General features: G+C 46.2%; 1 protein-coding gene and 1 long non-coding RNA gene across 9 annotated transcripts; both read right to left on the reverse strand.

Moving 5' to 3' along the window:
• Positions 1-1,591: 1,591 nt before the first annotated feature.
• Positions 1,592-12,260, reverse strand: LOC139081438 (uncharacterized). Of its 3 annotated transcripts, XR_011536556.1 has the most exons (5): positions 12,151-12,250; positions 10,387-10,531; positions 4,836-4,942; positions 4,267-4,369; positions 1,592-4,016 (listed from the first exon to the last, which is right to left on the reverse strand). It is a non-coding gene; the product is annotated as an uncharacterized lncRNA (long non-coding RNA). The 3 variants fall into 3 exon arrangements; XR_011536555.1 differs by lacking the exon at positions 4,267-4,369 and having other exon boundaries at positions 1,592-3,956; positions 12,151-12,260; XR_011536554.1 differs by lacking the exon at positions 4,267-4,369 and having other exon boundaries at positions 12,151-12,249.
• Positions 12,261-13,728: 1,468 nt separating this feature from the next.
• Positions 13,729-19,225, reverse strand: ECM1 (extracellular matrix protein 1). Of its 6 annotated transcripts, none has more exons than XM_070607136.1 (10): positions 18,969-19,225; positions 17,675-17,737; positions 17,493-17,594; positions 17,091-17,171; positions 16,771-16,827; positions 16,115-16,437; positions 15,461-15,835; positions 14,723-14,943; positions 14,479-14,566; positions 13,729-14,053 (listed from the first exon to the last, which is right to left on the reverse strand). In XM_070607136.1, exons 1-10 carry the CDS (start codon positions 19,036-19,038, stop codon positions 13,823-13,825), a joined length of 1,611 nt encoding a protein of 536 aa, XP_070463237.1. In that variant the 5' UTR covers positions 19,039-19,225; the 3' UTR covers positions 13,729-13,822. The 6 variants fall into 6 exon arrangements, with proteins under 6 accessions (XP_070463237.1, XP_070463238.1, XP_070463239.1 ...); XM_070607137.1 differs by having other exon boundaries at positions 16,771-16,824; positions 18,969-19,186; XM_070607138.1 differs by lacking the exon at positions 16,771-16,827.
• Between the last annotated feature and the right edge of the window lie 388 nt (positions 19,226-19,613).

Below are 19,613 nucleotides of genomic sequence, written 5' to 3' on the forward strand. Positions count from 1 at the left end.
TGCTCTGCTTCAGCAGCCCAGGTTCGCAGGTTCAGATCCTGGGTGCAGACCTACTCCACTCATCAGCCATGCTGTGGAGGCATCCCACGTACAAAGTAAAGGAAGACTGGCACGGATGTTAGCTCAGGGCTAACCTTCCTCAAACCAAAAAAAAAAAGGAGGAGGATTGATGGCGGGTGCTAGCTCAGGGCAACTCTTCCTCACACACACACACACACACACACAAAGAGTATTATGGTAAGTACAAGAAGGTAGACACAAAAGGCCACATAATGAATGATTCCTTTTACATGAAATTCATCGAACAGGCAAAATCCGTAGGGACAAAAAGTAGATTAGGGGTTGCCTAGGGCTGGTGGGTGAACGGGAGGTGGGCAGAGTGTGCATGTGGGGAATGAAGATAACTGCTAAAGGGTAGAGGGTTTCTTTTCTGGATGATAAAATTGTTCTAAAATTGGCTGTGGTATTCGTTGCCCAACTTTTGTGACTATATTAAAAACCACTGAACTGTATACTTTCAATAAATGGGTGAGTTATAGGGCATGTGAGTTATATCTCAGTGAAGCTGTTACAAAAAAGAATAAAGAACATAGAACAGGTGGGACAAACTGAAATAGATTTAAATACCAAAATATCGCTAGTTATATTAAATGTAAATAGACCAAATGCTCCAGTTAAAAGACATGGTTGTCTGACTGGATTTTTTTTCTTTTTTGAGGAAGATTAGCCCTGAGCTAACATCTGCTGCCAATCCTCCTCTTTTCACTGAGGAAGACAGTCCCTGAGCTCACATCCGTGCCCATCTTCCTCCGCTTTCTATGTGGGACGCCTGCCACAGCATGGCTTGCCAAGCAGTGCTATGTCCGCACCTGGGATCCAAAGTGGTGAACCCCAGGCCACCGACGCAGAACGTGTGAACTTAACCAGTGCACCACCGGGCCAACCCAGGATGTTTTTCTTTTTTCTTTTTTTTTTTTTAAAGATTTTTTTTAAATTTTTTTCCTTTTTCTCCCCAAAGCCCCCCGTACATAGTTGTGTATTCTTCGTTGTGGGTTCTTGTAGTTGTGGCATGTGGGACACTGCCTCAGTGTGGTCTGATGAGCAGTGCCATGTCCGCGCCAAGGATTCGAACTAACGAAACACTGGGCCGCCTGCAGCGGAGCGCGCGAACTTAACCACTCGGCCACGGGGCCAGCCCCAGGATGTTTTTCTTTTAAGTCCAACTATATGCTCTTTACCAGAGATAGAGAGGGATACTTCATAATTATGGAAAGGTTCAATTCACCAGGAAGATAAAACAAGTCTGAATTTGTTGCACTAATAACATGACCTCAATGTATTCAAAGCAAAAATTAAAATAAACAAATAGCTGATTGTAGTGGAGATTTTCACACACTCTTTCAGTAGAAAAGAAAATCGGTAAAGATCTAGGAGATTTATATAACACTATTAACTAATTTTACCAAATAAATGTATAGAATATTATACCTGAAAAACTGCAAAATACACATTCTTTTCAAACAAATATATAGTTTCTACAATAATCGCCCATATACTAAGCCATAAAGCTAGTTTCAACAAGTCCAAAGGATTGAAGTCATTCAGAATTTATTCTTTAGCCATGCTGCAATTATGCTAGAAATCTAAAACAAAAGGATAGCTAGAAAACCCCATATGTTTGGAAATAAAACAATATACTTCTAAATAATCGATGGGTCAAAGCAGAAATTATAATGAAATTTAGAAGTCTGAACACAATAATTTAAAAATATTACACATCAAAAAGTGTTGGATACAAGCTGTTCTTTTGAGGGAAATTTATAGCCTTACATAGTTACTTTAGAAAAGAAGAAAAGCTGAAAATTAATGAACTAAACATGCATCAAAAAAGTAGAAAAAGAATAGCAAATTAAACTTGATGAAATTAGAAAGAAGGAAATAACAAAGATAATTGAAAACATACACAAAATAGAATAAAAATAAAACGCATGTTGATACTTTGAGAAGACTACTGAAATTTATAAACCTTTGGTGAGACGAAAAACAAAAAAAGAAAGAGAAGGCACAAATGAACCCTATCAGGAATGAAAAACAGGGCATTACTATAGCCCTTGCAGAACCTAAAAAGAAACCAAGAGGACATTATGAACTTGATGCTGAAGCATTTGAAAATTTTTACGAAATGGATAAATTCCCAAGGGGGAAAAAGACAATTCACAACATTTTATCCAAGAAGAAACAGGAATTCTGAAGAGACCAACAACTTAAAAGAACTGAAACATAGCCAAAAATTTCCCCCAAAGCATGTTCCGGGCCCACAGGGCTTCATCAACGGCTTGTATCAAACATTTACAGAAGAAATGAGGTCTCTCTACACAAACTCTTTCAGAGAACAGAAGTAATTACATTTGCCAACTCATATTGAGGCTAGTATTATACCATGCATACAATGTATTGTATATGGTACAATGTATTGTAAATGTATATTTAAAATTTTTTCTATATATTGTTTTGACATCCTAAAAAAAACCTTTCTGGCCAGAGAGAGACAATTCTTAGAGACAGCCGAGGGCACAGTCCAGAGCCATACCGCCTCTATCTTTTCTTGCCCCCCAGGAGGCAATATTCCTCTCTCTTAATCCTCCCAGGGCCAGGTGCCAGGCAACTAGGAACCACCCCAATAGCCCAAAGCCAGCTGAAATTATTCAAAATAACCAGTCTTAAATTGTTCACCCTGCCCTGCCTGCCCTTTCCTGAAGAAACCCCCATAAAGGCTGTGACCTAAATCTCCCTCTACCCCACTGTCTTCTCCTCACCACCCTGGTGTCCTTCCCATGTGCTTCTTGTCTCTAGGACCTGTGAGTTATTTAATAAACTTTCTTTTCCTGAGCCTCTCTTCTGTCTCCTTTTGTGGCTGCACAAGATTGACTACATCATAAAAACCACAAAATACATAATTTTTTGTTTGTTTTTTTGAGGAATATTAGCCCTGAGCTAACATCTGCCACCAAATCTCCTCTTTTTGCTGAGGAAGACCAGCCCTGAGCTAACATCGTGCCCATCTTCCTCTACTTTATATGTGGGACGCCTGCCACAGCATGGCTTAACAAGCAGCGCCATGTCCGCACCTGGGATCCAAACCAGCGAACTCTGGGCCACCAAAGAAGAATGGGCAAACTTAACCGCTGCGCCACCAGGCCGGCCCCTAAATACATAATCTTGATACAAAAGCCTGAGGAAGACAATATGAGGAAGAAAAATTACAGGTAAATCTCATTCACGAACAATGACAAAAATTCTAAACAAAATATTAGGAAGTTGAATCTAGCAATATATAAAAAAGAATGATTCACCATGTCCAGGTTGTGCTTATAATATTATTTTAGCAATACAAGCTAAGTTTAACTTTAAAAAAATATCAGTTAATGAATTTACCACATTAACAAACCAAACAAGCAAAACCATAGATCATCTCATTAGCTACAGGAGAGATATTCAATAAAATTCAGCATCCATTTATGATACACTAAACTCTTAGCAAACGAGGAATAAACAAGACTTTCTTAATACGATGAAGGGGGCCTCCCAAGCACGAACAGCAAACATCTTGTTAGTGGTGAAATGCTGAAAATGTTTCCTTTGAGATCAGTGATTTATTGCTGTGTAGCAAATTACCTCAACATCTAGTGGATTAAAACAACAAGCCTGTATTATCTCATGGATTCTGTGCATCAGGAACTCGGCAGTGCTTAACTGGGTGGCTCTGGGTCTTTCATTGGGCTGCCGTCCAGAAGTCAGCTGGGACGCAGGCATCTGAAGGCTCGTCTGGGCTGGAGGATCTTCAGAGTCGCTCCTGTGGCTGTTAGCAGGAGGCCTCAGGGCTGTACTCGCCGGAGTCCTCGGCTTCTCACGACGTGGACCTCTCCTCACAAGATGACGGCTGGTTCCCCCTAGAACTAGTTTCCAAGAGAGAGAGACAGATGCCACTACGCCTTTTATGTCCTAAAATGTCCTCACTGGTGGAGATAAAAAATGGTACAGTCACTTTGGAAAACTGGCAGTTTCTCAAAAGTTTAAACACACATTTACCATATGACCCAGCAATTCCACTCTGCTATCTACCCAAGAGAAATGAAAACATATAGCCACCTATAGACTTGCACACAAATGTTCGTAGCAGCATTATTCACAATAACTAGCACTTCTGGTTATGCTCAACTGGTCACACGAGCAATATGAGAGGGGGCTACACAAGACTGTGAATACCAGGTAGGCAAGGATGCTCGGGGGCCACCTTGGAGGCCGGCTACCACAATCAGGAACAAGACAAGGTCAGGATGCCCTCTGTCTCCACTTCCCATCAACGTTACTTGGAGGTTTATCCCAGGTAGTAAAAAAGAAAAGAAATAAAAGGCAAAAGGATTAGAAAGAAAAAACAAATGTATTGACATTCACTGTGGATGTGACTGACTGCACAGAAAATCTCGAGGACTCCACAGCTAAGAGGCATCTTCTTTCCCTCACAGGCACCTCCAGATGCCTGATCCTAAGCCCTCATCTTGCGGTGCCTCGAAAGCCAATTCCACTGAAGGAGTGTTAGAGGTCCTAGGGGGACCTTTCAGGGTAGGGTTGCCCTGAAAAAAATTGAAGCTAAGTAAAAAAAGACAGGAAAGGATAAATCTTCAGATTAAAAAAAGTCTAAACAACATAGAAAGGAAGCAAAAGCAAAACAGAGCGTTAAATGAGAAGAAAATCGAAACCAAACAAAACGAGAATGTTATGTGAAGAACACCTCAAAGAAAAGGAAGGAGAAGGAAGAGAGGAAGAAGACTCACCAGAGAACACTGAGACGGGGGACCAGGAGGGGCCGCCTTGCACGCAGGAGACGGGGAAGCCAAACGCGGGTTTTACACCAGGGCTTATCAGTGGTCCTTGTACTACCCTTCAAAATAGTTTAACAATTGCTTTGCAGATGCATGTTTTTAGTAGCCCTAGAAGATTTTTTAGCAGCCAAAAACAAATTTTCGAGAAGGAGGAAGCTCTACTCCATCTGATTATTTTTTACAAATTTAGATAAATGTAAATGTGTTTTTTATGAAGTTGTTGATTCTTCTGTACAACCATAAATTAGTGGCATTTTGAATTAAGGAAGACTTTTATTGTCTTGAGTACAAACTTAACATTCCAGAGGCAGGGAAGGAGGGGTAACTTTCATAATGGATAAACAAATTTTGGTGAAATACAAAGCATAAATCAATGGCAACTGGAATCATAATCATGCATTTAACATGTCCTAAACACTTTAAATGGTCTATCTTCTATACTCATGTTTTTAAAAATAACTTTCAGGTGTACAATTCAGTGTGTTTAGTAAATTTACCAAGTTGTGTAACCATCATCGCATATCAGTTTTAAAACATTTTCATCACTAATAAGATCCCTCATGCACATTTACTCTTAACCCTGTTCCCCCCTCCTACTCCAGGTGATCACTAATCTACTCTGCCTCTATAGCTTTGCCTTTTCTGGATATTTCATATGCACAAAACCACACAATATGAGGTCTCTGGTGTCTGACTTATTTATTTCACTGAGCACAGTGTTTTTAGTGTTCATCCATGCCGTAGCATGTATCTGTATTTTGTTCCTTTTAATTGCTGAATTATATTCTATTGTATGGATATATCACATTTCGTCCACCCATTCTCCAGTTGATGGACATTTAGGAGGTTTCCATTTTGGTTATTATGAATAATGCCACTAAGAACAATTGTGTGCAAGTCTATAGGTGGCTATATGTTTTCATTTCTCTTGGGTAGATACCAGAGTGGAATTGCTGGGTCATATGGTAAATGTATGTTTAACCTTTTGAGAAACCGCCAGTTTTCCAAACTGACTGTCCCACTTTTTACACCAGGGATGTTTGAGGTTTCCCATTTCTCTACAACCTTGCCAACATTTGCTATTATTTGTTTGACTATCACCATTATAGTGGGTGTAAAATGGTATGTCATTGTGGTTTTCTGGGTTTTTTTAAAGATTTTTTCTTTTTCTCCCCAAAGTCCCCTGGTACATAGTTGTGTATTTTTAGTTGTGGGTCCTTCTAGTTGTGGCATGTGGGAGGCCACTTCAGCATGGCCTGATGAGTGGTGCCATGTCCGCGCCCAGGATTCAAACCAGTGAAACCCTAGGCCGCCGAAGCAGAGCGCAAGAACTTAACCACTCGGCCATGGGGCCGGCCCCTTTGTTGTGGTTTTGATTTCATGTCCCTAATCACAAATGATATTGAGCATCTTGTCACATACTTATTAACAATTTTTATGTCTTCTTATGTGAAATGTCTGTGCAAAATCTTTTGCCCATTTTTTGATTTCGTTGTTTGTTTTCTTATTATTGAGGCATAAGACTTCTGGATATTTTCTTTGGGATACACACCATGTTGTTTTTCAGTAGAATTGTCTCTCAACACACAGCTATGCTCTGGGCATGAATCTCCCTCTCAGAATGTATGGTATCCTTGACGTCTTTGGTAGCAGTAGTCTAGTTTTTCCTAATAACTTTAATAACGTGCTATGAAAGTCTGGAAATTTAAATTGAGTATATGGTGTGTATAATATTAAAATTTAAAAAAATTTTAGATTAACACTGACAGTATTAGCTTCTTATGGCTGCTGTAACAAATTACCACAAATTTAGGGCTTAAAACAACAGAAGTTTATTCTCTTACTGTTCTGGAGGCCAGAAGTCCAGGAGGCTGGAGGCCAGAGTCTTACAGAGCCAAAATCAAGGTGTCAGCAGGACTGGTTTCTTCCGGAGGCCCCAGGGAAGAAACTTCTGCTTGTTTCTTCCAGTTTCTGGTAGCTGCCCACAAATCAACCATTCAAATCTCTGCTGCCATAGTCAAATTCCTTCACCTCTTTTGTTGTCATATCCCACTCTGCCTCCTTCTTAGGAGGATCTTTGTGATTACATTTAGGGTCCACCCAGATACTCCAGGATAATGGCCCCATCTCAAGGTCCATATCCTTAGTCACCTAAGGTCTCTTTTGCCAAGTAAGGTAATATTCGCAGGTTCCAGAGATCAGGACCTGGATATCTTTGGGGCCACTGTTCAGTTCACCACACTGTCCAACAGAAATATAATATAATGTGAGCCACAAATACATGCCACATATGTAATTTTAAATTTTTTAGTAGTTAATTTAAAAAAAGGTAAAATGAGACAGGTGAAATTAATTTTAATGAAATATTTAACTCAGTATACCCAAAATATCATGCAAATATGTAATCAACACAAAAATTATTAATGAGATATCTTGCATTCCTTTTTTCATGTTAAATCTTTTTTTTTTTTTTGAGGAAGATTAGCCCTGAGCTAACATCTGCTGCCAATCCTCCTCTTTTTGCTGAGGAAGACTGGCCCTGAGCTAACATCTGTGACCATCTTCCTCTACTTTATATGTGGGACACCTGCCACAGCATGGCTTGCCAAGCGGGGCCATGTCCGCATGCAGGATCCGAACCGGTGAACCCCGGGCCCCCAAAGCAGAACGTGTGAACTTAACCGCTGCGCCACTGGGCCGGCCCCCAAGACACTCTTGAAAAAGAACAAAGTGAGAGATATCAAAATTTGTTATAAAGCTATAGACTGTGTAGTACCGTGCAAGATGAAGAAATACTAGAACAGGGGGTTCAGAAATAAACCCATGGAAACATGGACACGATTCATGACAAACGTGGCTCTGCACAGCCGTGGAGAAACAACCAGTTTTTCAACAAATGGTGCGAGGATAAGTGAATCTCCAAATGGAATAAAAAATGAATCATGATCCCTATCTCCCAGAATAATAATAATCAACTCCAGGTGGATACTGGCCTTAAATAAGGTAGGCAAAAGAATAATACTTCTCAGAAGATAGAACAGGAGAGGATCTTTGTGACCTAAGGGTAGGAGAAGATTTTTTAAAACAGAAGGAAAAAGCACTAAACATAATAACAATTACATTAAATTTAAGAACATCTTTTTAATCAAAGACACTATTAAGAGAGTGAACAGGCAAGCCACAGAGTAAACAATGAAGAACGAACCACAAATCCATAAGGAAACATCTAACGGAAAAATATGCAAGAGACTTGAGCAGGCATCTTACAGAGGACATCCAAATGGCCAAGCAACACATAAAAAGGTGCTCAACCTCATTTACAGTCATGGAAATGCCAATTAAACCCACACTGAGATGGCAACACAAATTCACCAGCATGACTAAACAGACAGACAACCTCAAGAGTTGGTGAGGATGTGGAACAAGGGAATTCTCATACACTCAGTGAGAGCGAAAATTAGTGCAACCACTTTGGCATTCTCTAGTTAGGCTGAAGAGATTCTATGACCCAACAATTCAACTCCCAGCTGTATACCCAACAGAAGTGCATGCAATACGCACCATTTTTATATTGGCATATTTGAAATAGCCTAAAACTGGAAATAACCCAAATATCCATCAACAGTACAATAGATAAATTATGGTATATTTCTAAAATGGAATGCTATATGAAAATGAACAAACTACAGGTATATGGAGTAATATGACTGCAAGTTTAAAAAACCAGACACACAAAGACTACATTCTGTCTGATTCCATTCTTATAAAGTTTAAAAATGGGAAAAATTAAATGATTGCACATTATTCACAGTAGCGAAAGTGTCCCAAGTGTCCATCAACAGAAAAATGGATAAACAAAACGTGGTATATCCATACAATGGAATATTATTCAGCCATAAAAAGGAATGAAGTTTTGATACATGCTACAACATGGGTGAACTGTGAAAACATTATCCTAAGTGAAATAAGCTAGACACAGAAGTACTTACAAATATTGAAGGTACTTACACAAGGTTCCTAGAATAGGCAAATTCACAGAGACAGAAAGTGGATTAGAGGTTACCAGAGGCTTGGGGAGGTGGGGATGGGAAGTTACTGCTTAATGATTACAGAGTTTCCGTTGGGGTGATGAAAAAATTTTAGAAATAGATACTAGTGATGGCTGCACAACATTATGAATGTAATTAATGCCACTGAATTGTACACTTAAAAGTGGTTGAAGTGGCAAATTTTATGTTATATATATTTTACCAGTTAAAAAAATTAATAGTGTAGAATACCAGAATCCACCTATTTGTACATTTTAAGTGGGTGAATTGAATGGCATGAATTATATCTCAATAAAGTTTAAAAAAAAAACCCTAAATGACTGTTTTTAGGATTCATATTTAGGTGGTAAAACTATAAAGACAAAGCAAGTGAAGGATTCCTAGAACTATCAGGAGAGTGGTTGCTTTACAGGTGTGGGAGGAGTCTTAACCAGAAAGCAGCATCATGAGGGCCACTGGGGAGCTGGCAATGTCCTTTTCCCTGACCTGGGTGGTTGTTGCTGGGAGTTTCATTTTATAATAATCTATTGCACTATACATTTATGTTTAGCACACTTTTTAAATGTGTGTTACTTTTCACAATGCTTTTTTTAAAGAATAAAAATTCAGCAAGAACAAAGTATTGGGGGGTTGGAGGAGGACGGCTTGTTGAGTAGACAAGAAGTGTCTGCCACAGGAGAACAGAGCTGACCCATCTGAGCAGATGGAGAAGAGAGTTCTATGCAGAGAGAGCTGCGTGTTAAAGTCCCCGAAGCAGAAAGAACATGGTGAACCTGAGGAACTGAAAGGTGACCAGCGCAGTGCTGACCAGGCTGAGAGAAGGAGAGGCAAGAGCGTGTGTGATGAAGTCCGAGCGCTGGGCAGGGGCCAGATGGAAGGCCATGCAGCCATGTGAGGATGTTTTAGACATTGTCCTAAGGGAGCAGTGGGAGGTCACTGAGGGGTCATAAAACAGCAACGTGACCTGATCAAATCAGTAAGCAGGTCATCCTGCCTGGAGCGTGGGGCGTGGATTGGACAGGGTCAGGGGTAGGAGCCAGGAGACTAGTTAGGAAGCCGTTTTGATAACCCTGAGGGTTGGTGGAAGCTTGGACTAGGGGGGAAGCAGTGGAAAGGCGAGGAACGCAGTGTCCTGTGCCCTGTGCCCTGTGTGCATTTAACAACTCTGTTCAACTATACGCAGCACTCTCTCATTTTTTTATGTAGTTAAAAATAATGTTATATTGTGTACCCTACTATATACTCTACCTTACTATATACAGTACATGCTTACACATACACACTGGTACATACGTTTTGTATACACAGGTGTGCACACAAAACCGTGGCGACTGTATTTCATGAGTGATTTAAGGGATCTCCAGAGGTTATGTTGACTATACAACTTTTGCCTTATGTGCCGACTTTAGAACCTAACCTGGTGAAAGGGGCAACTCCACTGTTGATGGACTTACGAGATATTTAGGGGCTCTGGTGACTGCAATAGAAGGGAGAAGGAGAAGGATTAACTAGAGAATGATATTCCCAGGTCTCTTGCCCAAACAACTGAGTAGACGGTGGCTCCATTCACTGTGATGGGGCCCACTGGCACAGGAACAGCTGGAGGGTAGAGATCATAGTTCATCTTCTCAATATTTTATGAAAAAGTTCAAAACGCAGAAAAGTTGACAGATTGTATAGTGAACACCCATATACTCACCACCTAGATTCTATAACTCACTTATTGCTATATTTTCTTTTTCACATCCTCCCATAGTCCCAGAGGAGTTAATTTTTGAACAAGCTGAGTTCGTGGTATCTAAGAGATTTCCAAGTGTCCCGTCTAAAGGCCCTGAGTACAGAGCTACATTTAAAGAGCAGCCTACGCTTGCTGCCTCCCCTTCTCTGCCTCCCCTTCACTCTCAGTTCCCTAGAATGTGGCTTCTGACATCTTCCTTCTTAAGGTGGTTTCACCAAGGACACCGACTACTGAGGACTCCAAAACTGAACTTATCACTCTCCTGTAAAACCTGCTCCTCCTCCCGTATATCCTACCTTACAGTGACCCAAACCTCAAACTTGGGAGTCATCCTAGACATCTTCTGCAGCAAACAGGTGCTGTCAATCCTACCTCCTATAAATATCCTTAAAAGATGTCCGCTTTCGCTTCATCCCCTCTACTATCAACAGCGTTCTGGATCTCAGAATTTCTCATAGTTTTATTGACATTTAAGTATTACAGTTTCAACCTCTGAACTAGCTCTACCTTCTCTCCAGTTCGTCTATTCCAATCCACCTGTTTGTCAATCTAATTTATCTTAAAAAAAAAAAATCTGTTCACACCACTTTTCTTTTACAGTCCTTTACAGGTGCTTATCCCCAGGTTGGCATGACTTTTATATTTCTTCAAGATTTTCCAGAAAGCATGACTAAGCCTAAATTTCCAACCTCATGCCTAGCTACTCTCCCACACCATTGCTACTACTTAGTGGCTCTTCAAGTACGCGAACCACACTCTCTGCTTTATTGCCTTCTCCTCCAGGAAGACCTTGAAAGCCAGGCTAGACGGCTCTCATAGAATCCTGAGAATAGATATTCAACCTCCACAGAACTAAACATCCTTGAGGATAGTGACTTAGTCTTCTTCATTGCCAGACACTAAGCACTCTGCCTAACACAAAACAGACCCACAGTGTTGCAAACACCAAGTGCTTTGTACATTCTCCCCTTCCCTTCAACAAAATCCTCCTGAAGCTTGAATTTCTCCGTGAAGCTTTCCCGGGCCCGGCCAAGTAGTCAGGGGCTCTGACTCCTTTATCTACCGCCGCTGAACTTCATAAATTATATTTTAATAGTTTATCTATAGCACTAATTGCCGTAAATGTTAACACTTCCACCTTTTTTTGATAACAGCAATCCTATCCACGCTTCCGGGCTCTATTCAAAGCCACCTCCTCCATTTACTAGTTCGCTGCTTCCTTTTAACTCTCAGCTCCTGATGCTTATATCTATTTAGCACTTGATATACTTTCATTATAGCTGCTTATTATTGCTTTCCTGGTTCCTTTCCTCTCCTCCCAGAGTGTAAACTCCTAGGCCTGGGACCTGCTCCTCTCTGACTCCCTCTCCAGCACTGGGCGCGGCGCTTTGCAAATACAGCCCTAAGGCACCTCCGGGAAGCTCCTGGAGGGGCAGAGCCCTTCCGAGACGTCTCCGCCGGCGGATCCGCTAGCCCGTACCTGCACGGCCGGAGCTCCGCCCCCTCCACGACCTCTTTTCGACCCGGGCACGGAGGGCGGGAGAACCCGTCAGGAAAAGAGGAGAGCCGACCCTGCCCTCTCCCTGCCCTGTCCCTAGGTCCTAGTGCCTGCCAGAGTACGCCGGACCTCCGCGCAAGCGCAATGACGCTCTCTGAGCACTTGTGGCGAGCAGGAGGCCCGGGGCCGCCCAGGCTAGAGTGGGCGGAGTTGCTGTTGCAGGGGCGGGGCACAGCGGAGCTCTCGCCCGCTCATTGGCTCCCGCGCTGACGGACAGGCGAAGGAGCTGCTGAGACGCTGCTTGGTTAGAGACAGCCGTCTGGGCAAGATATAACTAAGTAAATAAATAGAAGGCCGTGGAGGAGGGGAGGAGGGAGCGGTGGGTGTCGGTTTGAGAGCGGCTGGAGCTCAGCTCATCCCTGGCTGGGGCAGGACGGCGGTCCTCGGTTCACTCTCTTCCGCCATAACTGGGCCGGGGAAGTCCGGCTTTCTGGAAAGTTGTTCTGGCAGCAGTCGCAGAGGACTTGTCCCCACGGAACCCGAGTCTCATTCTACGTCCTTCAACTCCAGTTTTGTGGCTCCGGTTTCCTAGGGGCAGCCTCCAAGGGCTGGAGAGTTCCGCCACGCTGTGGTCCAGCTCAGGATTAGGGACTTCAGCCCCCTCCCCTCGGGCACTGGCACGACACCCTCCGAACTGGCCTCCCAGGTTTCTGCCTGGCTGCAGATTTTGTAAAAGGCAAATCTAAACACATCCTTTGCTTGAAACCGCCAGTGCCCTCGCGGGCAGAGGCGTCAGGATCCACTTTCAACCTTGGGGTATGAAGCGGTTGTGAAGCGCTCCTGCTTATCTTTCCAGCCACATCCTGGAGGAAGACCAACAGAGTCAGGCCCTTTCAGTCCTTGTGGTTCTGCATGAGCTGTCCCTTCTGCCTGGGCCGTACTTGCTCGCGCGCTCGAGCTCGCTCGCTCGCGCTCTCTCTCTCTCTCTCAGGAGCTCAGACCTCACGGCCATATTGTCCCTGGCCCCACTCCCACCTCTGGACTTGGTTATCTCGCGCTGCGAGCATACTGGCACTCTGGCAGCCCTGTACCACAGCTTATCACACCTGCTAGGTTCCTGGAGTGTAAGCAACTTGACGGAAGGGACTGTGTTTTCCAGATGTGTAGCCTCCAGTCTAGCACAGCGCACATCCATAGGAGTTCAATAAATGGATACTGAATGAATCAATGCATAACTTTTGATCCAAGGATCAAAAGTGAAGATTAAAAAATGTCAGGCTGGGCTGTGGCACTTTTGGGGCTCACTAAAGACATGAACCATATCTTTTTCACCTCTGAATCCCAATAGCTAGCTAACAAGGTGACGCTCCTTTTTAAGTATGTGAATAAACTCAAGATGACAAATTGTGAAGTTAAGCAGTTTAGTTATGGTCCCATCACAGCCTGTGTGATAGGACTTCTGCTCAGTCAGTGGGGGCAGGGCAGTAGGCCTCAGGGCCCAGTCACTAAAGAAAATTCAAGCAGGCTTAGAAGGGTGAGACGTTACAGACAACAAGGATGCCAAATCCAAGAGGTGTTTACTGTAATGAGTGTTCAGGGAGGGTGAGGTCGGGTGGGGTTCCCCTAGTCTGATCCTCCAAGGCTCTGGGGTGACTCATTCTTCTTTGGGTCCAGGGGTGGGGCTGATATTTGTTCCCTGAGTTGGGCCCTGCTCCCCCTGGCCCTTGGCATCCCTAGTGTCTCCAGCCACTAGGGCCACATTCCTCAGATAATTAGTATTAAAGCAGTTGGTCTGTTCATCTCCAGAATTCAGGTCACAGCAGAAGGCAGAGTCTGTCCAGAAGCTACGTCGGGAACCACACAGTTCGTCTATGAAGGCTGATTTCTAATGAAGAAGAGTGAAGCAGAAATGACAGGGAAGGGGTTGTCAGAAGTCAGGCACGGATACTTGGGTGCCCAAAGTCCCCCTTCCCTCAGCTTCTACTGCTCTCTCCATGGATCCCTTCCTGGGGCCCAGAGAGAGTGCAAGGCTGTCTTGCATAGCTAGATTCATTGTGATGGACAGATGTGCACATCTGGAAATGCCTGAAGCTTGAGGCCCAGAGAAGGTATAATAGCAACTTATAAGTGGGGAGAGGTCAGGCCAGGAATGAAGACTTCTGGAACCAAGAAAAAAGATCTCCTCCACTAGTCCTCATTATTTCTCTGGGCTGGTTTGAGGTACTAAAGAGAAGGGGTAGCCTGTAGTTTCAGCCCCCCCCTCCCCCTTCCCCTGCATTCCTTTGGAGAACATGACCCCCTATCCCTCACCTCCTCCTCGGCACAGCATGCCTGCTCTGGAAACGGCAGTTCACAGCAGCGGGCAGTCATCTTCCGGATCAGCCCAGGAATCTGTTTACTATGTTGGTGAAAAAGAGCAGGGGTCAGGCTCCTTGGATATCCCCAGGTATCAAAATGGTACTTAGAGACCATGATTTTTCTCTTCCCAAGAGTGCCCCAGAAGGAAGGTTTTTGGGAAAGGAAGAGAGTTGGGGAAGAACTGGGCAAGACTCACTGCTTGGTGAGAACTCTTGTATTTCCACAGAGATGGCCCATGAGGTTGGGGGTGACTCGGCTGAGGTCAAGGGTCAAGATGTCCCGGTCATAGTTGGGGTAGGGAGCCCGACTGGCAAAGCACTCATCGCGGGCAGGGCTAGGAGGGTGTTGGCAACACGAGTGGTGATGGGTCTTTACAGCCTGTTCCCGATCACAGTATCTATCAAGGGTATCCTCCCACTGTGGGCCAGAGAGAGGGAAGTCAGAGGCCTGGACACTTGGCTCCTTTTCTCCTGACCCTCTGCTTCCCTTATTGCCCATACTATGAGATGCGGGACTCCCAGCCCCAGGTGCTGAAAGAGAGGGGAAGAGAACCAGAGGGCAAGGAGGCAGCTGTGGGTATATGGGGTTGGGAAGGCGGAAGGGTGGAAGCACAAATGAGGTTTGGAGCTGCCCACAGGAGATGAGCTGGAACGGCAGACGGAGAGGGTCAGGTGAGGTCACAGCTGGACGGACGGATGGTGGACAGGTGCACATGTGGGATCATGGGTGGACGAGGCCAGGAGTGCGGGATGAAGGCTCAAGATGAACAGACTCAGATGATGAACACAATGGATGGACGGACAGTCACAAGCAGACGAATGGGTAGCCATGCTCACAGTGGGGAGGTACATGGATGAATGGACCGGTGGGATCAGAGGTCGGAGATGGGTGGGCAGGCAGACAGGCTCTTGGGGGGGCTGGGATGCCCACTTACGGCCTTCCATGTACAGGTGTGGTTATTCCCCTGCCGGCAGCAGCGCTGGAACTCCCCCTCCAGCCGGGTCAGAGCCTGCAGCTGCCTTTGGATGGGGTCAGTAGCTGGGAGGTTTCTTGGCACAGAGTGGAAGCGTCTTAGGTGGCAGATGTTCTTGATATTGTCCAGAGTGGGTACCCCAGGGGGGAAAGGCAGCTCGGGGCCCGAGGAAATACCAGGCTGGTGGCTGGGGCAGGCCTGGAGCTGGTAGTGTGGCTGGGGCGCTTCCTCTTGGAAGCAGGAGAATCGAGCCTCCCCCTGCCGTTTGCAGCACCGGTGGGCTCGGGTCTTGACCGAGAACTCGGCCTCACAGAACTGGGTCATTGCATCCTCCCACTAGAGCAAGAGGGGTAGATCAGCCCAGCAGCTCACTGTCCGCATTCCTGTCTTCCTCCCAGCTCCAGAAAAGGAACCAGGGCAGGTAGATAAGAAAGAAGCAGCAGAAAGAAGCAGAGGCTGTCCTCTGCCCTCCTGGCACATTGGGGAGGCCCAAGGGAGCGCCAATAAAAGGGACCTGAGGTTCCTGCAGGCCTAGGCCTCTAGTCCTTAAAACACACACATACATACTGTCTGGGGGTTAAAGAATACCCCCAGAATCAAGAGCCCAACCCTTACCACGAGTTTTGCACACTCCAAGCGTTTCGTGTAGCTGTGGCAGCGGCAGCAGCGAGAATATCCAGTCTCCAGCAAATTGAGGGTCTCACCCTGGCGAGTAAGGTGGGAGTAGCCAGACTGTGGCAGGTTCCAGGGGCCATACACCACATGCTGACGATTAGGAAGGCAGATCTGGTCCAGATTGTTGGGAGAAGGCTGCCCAGGGGGGAAGCCATCCAGTCGGTGGCCCCAGGCCCCTCGGGATTGGCCCTGTCGGCAGTGCTGGGCTGCATTCCAAGACTCCACCTCTGGGGTGCCACGGCTCATGAAAGGAGTTGGTTTTCCTAGAATGGGGAAAACAGAGTGGGAAAGAGGAACATGTGGAGGAATAGACAAAGGCTAGATGAGCTGGGAAGACTGAAAGAACTTGGGGTTGAGGAGAAAGGGCTGGGAGGATGTATGGGAAAAGAGGAAGAAATGAATTTGCAGCTCTTACCTTCAGAATGACTGACCGAAAGGAAAAGAGAACTGAGGCATGAAAGGTGTCCCCCTTACAGACTGCCCTCTCAATCAGGCCTGCTCCCTGTGCTGCTTCCCAAAGCTCAGGCTCCCTGCTCCCCTCCCCTGGGTCCTGAGAACTAAAGCAGGGGGGAAGACTGACCAGAGCTGTCACTCACCCTCTCCCTGCTTAGGTGGGAAGGTCATCTCCTTCTGATGTGGGAAAGGTGGGTCTACTAGGGTAGAAGAAGATTCGTAAGCAAAACTCGTGTTTGGATGGGCACCTCTAGAAGAGGGGACCTGCTCAGTTCCCATTCATAAACAAGAGCTCAATAGAGAAGCAAGTAAAAGTAAATGCTCTTTTCATGCCATTTAATCTCATAACTTTATAAAATAGGTATTATTTCCCCAATTTTACAGATGAAAAAACGAAGGCCTAGAGAGGTAACTTAAGGTCGGGGGGGGGGGGGGCAGGTAGAGAGGAGAGGGAGTCACCTACCTTCCTTCTGTTCCAGAGGGAGCTGGGGAGGGGGCAGCTCTTCTTGGAGGGGGATGGCTTCCTGAGGAAGAGGGGGATCCACTGCAAGACAGGGGCAACAAGGATCAGACTGATGTCAGCAAGATCATGGGGGCTGGAGGCTGAGGCGAGGGAACGGGTGAACACTCGCCTTCCTTTTGCACAGGGAGCTGGGGAGGGGGCAGCTCCTCCTCTTGGACAGGGATGGCTTCCTGGGGGGGGGGGCTGCACTACAGAAGGGGGAGTATGTGAGTAGCCCACCTCTTCTCCTAGCTAGGTCAAGGAGAGCAGGCAGGGCCTTCTTCCCCTCCCCATCTGAAGAACGGGGGTAAGCCAGACCAGGCACCTGGAAGGGTAACTGAGAAGGGCGTGTGGTGGACTTACCTTCACTCTGTCCTTCAAGTTGAGCGCCATGCTGAGAGGTGTCAGGGTGATCCATGGGGAGGGCTCGGGTCAGGGGTGGGGAAGGGGGTGCTGCATGGCCAACTAGAGGCAAGAGGGGAGGTGGTTAGAGTCTACAGTTCCTCCTAGACCCTCAATCCCATGCCACTAGCCTAAACTCTTACCTTCTTGAAGGTGGTGGGTGAGCTGCTCTGGCCCCAGCTCCCTCTGCCCTGGAGCCTTGAAGCCTGGAGTGAGGAAGGGTGAGTCAGGGGTGGTTTTGAGGAGCCCCTTCTGAGCACAGGATGGAGAGGCAGTAGAGATCAAGTGTAGGAAAGATGACCAAGACACTTGAAGGCCCTCTGTATTGTTCCTGCCCCATGTCCCCTAATCCACCCCTCAGACACACCTAGATATGACTGACTGGGTTCTGAGAAAGCCTGTGATATTCTGACAGCCTCACCTCTACCAGCCTCAAAGCTTCAGGTCTCCTGAGTCTGGGCCTGAAGGGAATGTGACATTTGGGGCTGGAGAGGAAGGCCCTAATCTCCTGTCAGTGCCTTCCCCTCAGGGCCTCTGGGGTCTCCTCCCACAGCCACTCTGCTGAGACGCTTCTCTCGCTTCTCTCGTTTCCAGAGGAGGAAGTCCAGACCTTGAATTGGTTGAAGTCTTACCTGTCCACCTCCTCTGCCCTCCCTCCAACTCCAGGCCCTTAAACATCTTTGGGCCTTCTGATAAGGAGCCCACCCAGAAGTTTAAGTGTCTTCCCTTCAGCTAGTCCCTGATCCTCCTTAGTTTAGGTCTCAATTTAGGACCTGGGGAACTGGGATGGTTTAGGACTCCTGAGGCAAATCACCCCACAGCCACAGGGAAAGGAATCACTTGTAGCTGATCTGCAGTCACAAAGACTAGGACCTAGGAGGGACAAGATGGGGCCTTACAGAGATACAGACTGCATCTATGACATCTCAATAGTTTCCCTCAGTAGCATTTTGTTCAGCATCCCAGCAGATAACATGTGTATGCTAGACAGAGGGTGGCTTTGTCTGGTCCCCTGTGGAAGGACGACACCCTCTCAACTCCTCTCCAAACAGGCAAGGAGTCAGTCGAGGCTCTCTGTGTCAGCAAACTCGATTGAGCAGCCTGGGCCCCACACCCCCTCCCCCGGCCTAAGAGGCCCCATATATACATCCTCCTCAGGCAGAGGCCCCTCACTCTGTGAATCCACCCACCCCTCAGGAATTGTCCATTTGACTCCAATTTTGTGTTTCTTGGCAGCAATCTCTAGGAACCCCTCTCCTGTGCTCCTGCTCCCCCTCCCTGGTTAAAGGCTCCAGCGCCCAGGCCCACCGTGAGCCTGTTCAGCAACAAGAGGCCAAATGAGAATCACCCTGCTGGTGATGAGCCATCTAGGATGGCTGAGCCAGGCCCCAGGCCCATGCTGGCCGGGACCTCTTCCTTGACTCCAACCTCACTCACCTCCCTTGGAGGCTATACAAGCAACAGCCAAATAGGCCAAGACCAAGGCTGCTCTGGACATGGTCCCCATGCTGGGGCAAGGACTGGTCAGCGGCCACTCAGGAGGTAGGTCTTCAGGCAGATTTGGATTTGAAGGGCTGAGTTGCTGGGAGCCTGCTTCTCCAGTTGCTGCTACTGCTGTTGTGAACTTGAGGGCCGGTTCGTTCTTTTTTATATGGTTATCTGGGATAGCTCCCGCCCTCCTCAGCTTCCTGCCATGACTCAGTCCCAGCTGCTCCTCCTCTGGTAGCCACTCCTCCCAAATTCACCCTGGAGCCTCCTGAGAGGATTGAGAAGAATGGGGGTGATGGCAGGAGGGCATTCTTATGGCCCCAAGAGAAACTGATTCTGAGAGCCATGGAGCAAGAGATATTTGAGACCTTATTTTATGCTTTGATTCCTCCGTTTGCATGCTGCCCTCTGTGAAGAAGGGATCTAACAACCCGCTGAATTGGGAAAGGGAAAACAGAGCACTAAGGAGTTTAGGGTGGGGAGCCAGACATCTGTCCCAGGGAGCTCCCCTCCCAGTGAGAGGCCTGGGCTGCCCCTTTTCAATTTCCCCAACACCCTGGGACAAAAGAGAGGAGACAGAGTCAAACTCTGCTT

This window comes from Equus przewalskii, unplaced genomic scaffold (genome assembly GCF_037783145.1).
Source record: "Equus przewalskii isolate Varuska unplaced genomic scaffold, EquPr2 ChrUn-10, whole genome shotgun sequence".
Lineage (NCBI taxonomy): Eukaryota > Metazoa > Chordata > Mammalia > Perissodactyla > Equidae > Equus > Equus przewalskii.